The sequence below is a fragment of the Diorhabda carinulata genome, chromosome X (assembly GCF_026250575.1).
Source record: "Diorhabda carinulata isolate Delta chromosome X, icDioCari1.1, whole genome shotgun sequence".
In the NCBI taxonomy this organism is placed as follows: Eukaryota; Metazoa; Arthropoda; class Insecta; order Coleoptera; family Chrysomelidae; genus Diorhabda; species Diorhabda carinulata.
In genome coordinates, this window is record NC_079472.1 from 31,831,580 (window position 1) to 31,839,996 (window position 8,417).

Consider the following 8,417-nt stretch of genomic DNA (forward strand, 5'->3'; position numbering starts at 1 on the left):
AACAAGTTTTGTAAGTATATCAGTACGTGTAATCGAGAATCGTTTAAAGTTTTTGAGGGTAATCAATGTATATGATAAAATAAAGATTTAGTTAATAGATTATATAATACTGTACCAAAATTTCCAAGTATTTAAACTACTAATTCGTGAAAAGCAAAGATGACAACTATAGCAGTAATTTAAAAAAACCAGGGAAAATATATTTATCCTTAGGATCCAATTCCTGTTTTTAGTATAAATTGTCAATGTGTATTTACTGTTCTATGTTTATTATAAAAAAAACTTCATCATATCCGGTGATCGCCATCTTATCATTTTCGTTTGGATCGAGTGAGCGAGTAAAGGGTGATTTTGTGATAATTGTGAATTTTTGAGTGCTTGTATGATTGAAGATTGAAAGATGTCGATTGAATATTTGCAAGTAGCGGAAGATGAAGGAGAAGAACCTATTGAATTACCTATCGAAGATGACGGGACTCTACTATTAAGTACCTTATCTGCACAATTTCCAGGTTCTTCTGGTTTGAAATACAAAAATCCAGAAAGTAAAACTTTTAGAGGAGTTCGACTTTCAGAGGGAAGGCTACATCCTCCTCCTGATGAAGGATGGGGCTCTCAAGTATTTTACTGCGTGTTTCCTAAAGGTAGGCCAAGCCATGGAACATTTTGCACCAAGGATATGCAACTTTTATACATACTGTCCAAACGGAAGCTATTTCAATTTTTTAATAATAAAAAGTATATTCGTAAATTGTATGAAATGAATCTGGCTTAAAAAATTGATTGATTCTCAGTATGTTATAAATATCCAGGATTCTAACATTTTCCTTAAAAATCGTTTTAATATTGTGCCATCTGAATAATTTACCTTGTATTGTTTGTGTGAATAAAGTTAATATTTTAGAGAATAAACGAAAGAGTGATGACAATCTGGAAAATTCGACTGCAAAGACAAAGCGAATGGAAACTAAGTTACGTTGTACTGATTTGATTGTGCTTGGATTGCCTTGGAAAACGACTGAGCAAAATTTGAGAGAGTATTTTGAGACATTTGGTGAGGTGCTAATGGCACAAGTTAAGAAGGATCCCAAGACAGGACAATCAAAAGGATTTGGATTTATCAGGTTTGCATCGTATGAATCTCAGATGAGAGTTTTAGCGCAGAGGCATATGATTGATGGAAGGTGGTGTGATGTGAAAGTTCCCAATTCGAAAGTAAGTACTTTTTGCTTAAATGGGTGTGTTGGCTTATTCTGTATGTGAAGACCATCAACTTAATGTCCAAAAAAATTACTATAACAAAATGATATTGGCCAACTACAGTTCAGGCTTGATCAGAGTTCCAAAACTCGAAAATCTCTCAATTAAGATGATGGACTTGTGTGTAAATTAAACTCTACAATAACAAAAAGGTAATTTACATGCTGTTATGAACTATTTTTTTTACTAATGATGCATAACTCTTGAATTTAGGAAAAATATTGATCTAAATATAGCTGTAAGGCAAGAATTAAATAAATACTTTTCAAACTACACTTATTCCATTCAAACTCATATCTGCACTTCTAAGCAGTTTGTTTGTAAACTGTTTTATATGTGTACTTGTTATGGGTAAAGCCAGAATTATGAATTGGACTGATTAAAAAAAATATTGTAAATGATTTTTTTTGTTATTATTTACCAAATTTATTAACAATTTCTTTCTAAGAGGATAAATAAGTAAATCATAGGTTGATACAGAGAAATGATTTGTGGGGTGAACCCTTTGGTTTAAACCCCTAAAAAAATAGGTACATCAAAATTGTTGCTGAAAGATAACACTTAACATGGAGGTCATTACGAAATTAACTTTCCTAGTAATTAAAAATTGAATATTCTAATTTAATTGCTTCCCAGACTCTTATCTTACTTTTTTATTGAACCTGGTATAATATTCGATGCAAATTTTTCAAAAATTCGCGCGATTTGGTTCAAATTTCAATCTTTCCAAAAAAAACGATTCAATTTGTCATTTTTCTCAATTTTTCGCCTCGATTTTTAATTAAATTACTTTCCAGACTCTTTTCTTACTTTTTTATCTAACCTCGTATAATCGAAGTAAATATCCCGGATTTTTCATGCAATTTGGTTCGAATTTCGATCTTTTCACCAAAAAACCAATTTGTCGTTTTTTCAATTTCTTGCACTATTTTTGATTTAATTACTATCCAGGCTCGTTTCTTACTTTTTTTATCGAACCTCCTATAAAATTCGAAACAAATTTTTTGGATTTTTCATCCAATTTGGTTCGAATTTCGATCTTTCCACCAAAAAAGTAATTAATTAGTTGTTTTTTTTCATTTTTTTGTCCTACTTTGGATTTAATTGCTACAACTTGCTTGCAGACTTGTACAAAAACATTTACAACACTGATAATTTCAAGTTTAATCCAGCTAAAACCAGATATTCATCATTCTTGGCAACTTTATCTAACTGTTTTGGATATAACTAAGTTTAGTCGACTACATCAATATTAAGATTCCTTGGTAACATATTTGAAATGTTAAAAAAATTGCTGATGACTGGAAGAAATCCTTATTTTGTTATGCTGTATGCTTGATTGGATAATTTTTCACAATATATAATAAAATATAAGTGAAGAAGAGAATATGATTTTTATAGCAATTTTATTAAAAAATGTATATTTGCCCTTTCGATATTCCATTTGAAGAATGACAGAAGAAAGCTTTGATGTTTGCGCCCTTGATTAATTTACCATTTTTATATATTTAATAATGGGTTATAAGAGAGTGAATTTACAGTATGATGTTTTAAATAACATAATATGACCTATAAATTTCATTGTAAATATACAGTAACAAACTTTTATTCCATCTACAATAACCCTCATACCCCAAAAACACCACGACACACTACTCCTAACAAATAAGTATCTAACATCAGACTTGTTGTTTTGATTACAATCCTATCAGTGAATCGAACCTATTACGTAGGCAACCATTCATACATCTTTCCATCAAGTGCATCTCCTCGAGCCCCTCGAAACTATCTAAAATAAGGCTAAAACCCCAAAACACAACTTTTTCTCTACATTTAACCTTTAGATAGTACAATTGACTAGGAAATTTAGGAGTAGTGATTAAAATGCAATAAATTTTGATTTAAATTGGTAAAATAATGAAGTGAATAAAGAGAAGGCAATAAGTTGTAATCAAAGAAGTATCTAGCATAAGGCTGGGTTACCAAAATATCGTGTTTTATTACAATCCTACTAATGAATCGAACCTATTGCGTAGGCAACCATTCCATCAAGTGCATCTCCTCGAGCCTCTCGAAACTATCTAAAATAAGGCTCAGACCCCAAAAACACAACTACCTCTCTACACTTGACCTTTAGACAGTAGTATTGACTTGGAAATTGAGGAGTAATGATTTTAAATACAAGGTGTAAGGAGTAATGGCTGTCACCTTACCTAGAGAGCAATTTGCCAGCTCATACCGTTGCTTCATGCGAATGAAGAAGTTTGTGTTTTGAATTTGTTGCACTCCAGTAGCGGTAATTTTGCTTTTTGACGAGTTTGTAAACGTTGGAAAGTCAAGTCTCTGCATCTGCATCAAGTCTCAGCATCCTGATGCTTCAATTTCTGTGTGGCGACCATGTCATGTGACCTTGTATTTAAAAATACTTAATACATCCATTCATACCAGACCCAGGAAATTCCAAGTAGCCTTCTTAATGTCCAAATATTTACACGAACCCAGGCGGGAAGTTTCTAATCGTAGAGAAATTAATTTTGTCTGGAGACCGCGAAGCAATCAGATCTTAATTGTCGAAGCTGCGCCGTTTCCGGAGACTTGTTTGCACGACGTAGTTTTAGGTTTGTTCTTGGTATCTGCACTGGAACTGTACCGGTGTAGGCCAGTTCATGAGTGTATAGGATTGGTTCGATCGAATACAAAGAACGATATAGTGCAGAGAGGAATGGAGCATTCGTTGATTGTTGTATTTGAGGTTATTTGATGTGATTCAGGTCACCGTTTCCAAATTACACTTATTGCACTGGCTGAACTGATTCTAGACCCAGTGCAAGCAGTACAACGAACTGGGTGAATTAGTTCTCTTGCACTGCTACTAAGAACAGCGACACTAGCGCTGGTTCTGCTACAAAGAATGCTTTAGTGTACACTTCCTGAACTAGTTCTGCTAGCAAGAACAAACCTTATATCTCTCCATGTATATGTTGTAAGTTATTGAACTTTGTTTGTTGTGCTACCTCTACACTAAGACTAACGCTCATACTTGCACCAACTAAATTTTGTAAGGGTGCAGCCCCAAATCTTCAATTGCGAAAGCTACAGCATGCTTCAGAAGAAGGAAGTGAGGCTCATCACGAACAAACCGAATAACACGTTTTCGTTTATCAAGTGTTTGATCCTGTCTCTTCAAACTTGTCGATTAATTTTCCAGTCGATCGTTTGACGCTTCATTTAAATGACGAATATTGCATAATTTGTAATATGCAATACAAAAGTGAACTCGTATAATCCCTATACTCAATAATATTTCAAATGGTTACTGGAAAAAATAGTATAACTAACTTAGCCGGTACAGGTTCCCAAAATTGTTTAGTTTTAATCATATTTTTTGAAAAACATCATCGAATGAGTTTGATCTAATGTTGGTATCATTTTTTGATGCCAATTCCTCAGAGTCAGAATTGAAAGACAATTTTCCCCCAAATCATTTGGAGATTGTATGAAAGAAAAATTTGAAACTGTATATTTACAAATACGAATGTGTTAAATAGTAACGTTTTCACTAGACAATTGAGGTTATGAAGAATATTTTTTGATCCTGGGAATTTTTATTAACAGGAAGGATTGATCCAACAAGTTCCTTGCAAAGTTTTCATCGGAAGGTGTACAGAAGATTTAACATCAGATGATTTAAGGGATTATTTTGGGAAATTCGGCGAAGTTACTGATGTTTTCATACCGAAACCGTTTAGAGCGTTTAGTTTTGTCACGTTTTTAGATCCTGAAGTTGCTCAATCATTATGTGGAGAAGACCATATTATCAAAGGTACTTTATTTAATAATAAAAATGGTAAATAATTATTATTAAGTAAATTCTTGTTCAAAGGTGTGTCTGTACACGTTTCCAATGCTGCTCCAAAGTCTGATACAAGAGGGGGTAATTATCGAGAAAGAGGGCCTAATAATGGACCTCCGAATCGCGGTGGTGGTAATGGACCTGACGGTCCTGGAGTATATACTCAAAGGTATAACGGTAGCGGACCGAATCAAGGTAATTGGGGTAACCAAGGCGGTCCTCGAGGGAATATTGATATGCCCAATTTACAAGCTTTAGGTGAGAAAAAAAAAAGATTCAACCGTTTCATTTTGTTTGAATCCTATCAAATATTCTACAGGTATAACGGGACAAGGACAACAAGGCAATAACCAAGGAAATTGTAACCCATTAGGTATGGGTTTAAATGCACTTGGTGCTCTTCCTATGAATCCGGCTTTAGTTGCGGCTGCTCTGAATCAAGCCGGTTGGGGTTTAATAGGCAATCTCCAAAACCAACCTGAACCTAATTTCAATCAAGGATTCAATAATGGTCCTAACGCCGCCACCCGTAAGCACAACTATTAATAATTTTTTTTCCTAATGCATACAACTTTTTTTTCTATTTTTTTTTAGAAAATAATCAAAACAGTGGTGGTCGCGGGGGTAACAATCCAGGTTTTCTCAACTGGATGAATCAAGGCGGTGGAAACCAAAATAATCCAGATGGGGGACAGTGGAATAGGCCGCCACAACAAAGTCAAGATACCAAAGGATTTTTGAAATACGAATAATTTGTATTGGTTTTAAAGCTTTAAGAAATGTAAGTCAATTAAACTTCGATGTTTTACAAAATTTTATTTATCCAACAGAAGTTTCCTCGTCGTAATTGGTAAATCTTCAGTCTTCTCTTTATCACAATCTCATAACCACTTGAACATATCTTTTAATCAGAAAAGTATGTTCTTTATTCGAGGTCACTTCCCTGCAGATTGGAAACTTACTTGGATTCAACTACCAAAAAAAGACTATTCCCAAAAACTACCATAAGATTGCTTTAATCCCAGCCATTGTCAAAGGACGTTAACCAAATCTTGAGTCTGCTAACATCATGGATCAACTGGTGATCTCCTGAGTTTGAATTTCTGGAACCGTTGGTGATATTCATACTGAACACACTATTTACACTGCCTGACGCCCGTTGCGATAACCAAACTATTATCTTCAGAGACTAAAGATAAACTAAACGAAACGCGCGTCAGGTAGTGTAATTGTGTTGGTGTAGTAGTATTGTTCAATATGGTAGTCTCCTGAAGCTATAGAGAAGCAATCGCACTGAACATATTGAAGACTGGCTTGCTAACCTTCTAAATAAATTTAAATCGAACAGTTTTGTTATCCTCACTCATCGACTGGCTTAGAAGCTTCCTCAAATACCGATCCATCCAGGACGCATATCAGAAACATTCTGGAGTGAGGTAGAAGCAATCCGATTGAGTTTAGTGAAGTAAAGACCCAGGTTGCTGTTTTTGCTCGGTATTTGGTCCTGTCTAGACATGAAATATCATCAGCACCGCAAATTTGCTTGCTGGGTGTTGAGCTAAGGCAAAAGAAAGGTCGTTGAACTACCGATACTACCAAGGCAGATGCTCTTCCGAGCTGCCTAACATAATCTTACCTAGAACAGCACCTACACAGGCAGACGTGGTTTATGAATGCCGATTTCGCCTGCAGGTTTCTAAAACATCAATTTATCGGGACTTCTTTCTTTGGAGAAGTGTAAGCTTATGGAATCAACTACAACCTACAGAAGTTCAAGATCAATATGATATGAGGATTTAATTGTTTTATGCATTTTATTTGTTTGATAGTATAATGGCACAGTCAGTAGGATAGTTAAAAAATTTGTGTAATAAGGATCAACTAACATTGAGGGATGCAGTAGAACAACAAATTTCGAGTAGAGGTGAAAATGTGGGATTCAGACTGATCTTCCAGATCTAACTTGCATTTCTAGTCTAAGAAAAAATTTTTTCCGTATACTCTCAACTTTTATCTATGGTTTTAGACAAAATTTTGTAAGTTGTATCTAGTAGCGCTATATATGTAGTTTCCGAATTCATTTCTTTTTCCTTTTTTGTGTATTGGTACTGTTATTGCCATTTTCCAAGTTTCTGGTATTATACTAATTATTGAATTATACTCGAAGTGCAGTTCCACCATAATTGAATACTTCTGGCTCTATTTCTGGTGATTCCTCCCACAATGGTTGCAATATATTTTCGTTATTATTCCAATCTTGGGTTGTAAGCTCCCCCCATTGTCCACCATCCTTTAATACATCTTTGAAGTAGTCTTCAGATCATTTTGGTCTCATGTATTATTATTATTTCTCTATTCTTATATTTTATATAAATAGTGTTTTGCTCAGCTTGTTATTTATTGTATTTTGTTTATAGAAATTCATTTTTTTCAGTTTTTTCTTTTTATTTGAGATACAGAAAATATGTTGATAAATCCTGCTTATTCTATGTCTTATCTAATTGTTTATATTATATATTTAATTTTAATCAAAATTATCCTTTGATATTTGACCTTACCGTTAACAAAATGTTTTTGACAATTTTTTTGTTTATGTTACAAAACAAGCTAACATTTATTTTTCTTTTATTTCAGCACCTATAATTATAGAAGAAATCAACGGTACATAGTGCGTTGATTATGCGTCGATAAACTAATTGTTTATATTTCTAATTGAATCAACAAAACCTCTAAAACACCCTAATTGTAAGTTATTTAAGTGTTTCCCTTTTTTATACAAATGAAAAAATTGGACCGGGTAAATGTGGAATGAAAGTTTGATTTTTAGAGGTTTTGTTTCCTATATATATATACATATTTATATATGATATAATTTTGTTATAACGGAATTGAGTGTGTAATTGAGCATTACAAATACTCCAGCATGAATTATTAAATTGTGTGTTGTGCATATCTTTATATATATAAAAATAAATTCAATGAATGCAAGAAAAGGAGAGTTAGTTAAATATTTAATGTTTGAAATGGGTTTTAGATACTATGCCTTACAAATATAAGCATTAAAAAATATTTTTGTTGCATTATTCATTAACTCATTTCCTCTATTGATGTTCGTAGCTCACTCTTTTACTAGCTGATCTATTCCTTTCTAAACGGCAGTTTTTTTGGGACATTAGTTGAAAAAAATCCTGTCTCTTAGACTGTTTTCGATGAGAACTTGAGCTCACCAAGGTCTCTGGACAAAGCTTCTGCTTTAAAGCAAATACTGCGAGATTATTCAAAACGAGACCACGGACAAAATATA

At 33.5% G+C, this 8,417-nt stretch overlaps 1 protein-coding gene across 1 annotated transcript; it reads left to right on the forward strand.

The window, feature by feature from the left end:
* Positions 1-269: 269 nt before the first annotated feature.
* Positions 270-8,182, forward strand: LOC130900728 (TAR DNA-binding protein 43). Its single transcript, XM_057811536.1, has 7 exons — positions 270-644; positions 905-1,215; positions 4,876-5,083; positions 5,144-5,371; positions 5,433-5,642; positions 5,708-5,894; positions 7,748-8,182. Exons 1-6 carry the CDS (start codon positions 401-403, stop codon positions 5,863-5,865), a joined length of 1,359 nt encoding a protein of 452 aa, XP_057667519.1. The 5' UTR covers positions 270-400; the 3' UTR covers positions 5,866-5,894; positions 7,748-8,182.
* The last annotated feature ends 235 nt before the right edge of the window (positions 8,183-8,417 follow it).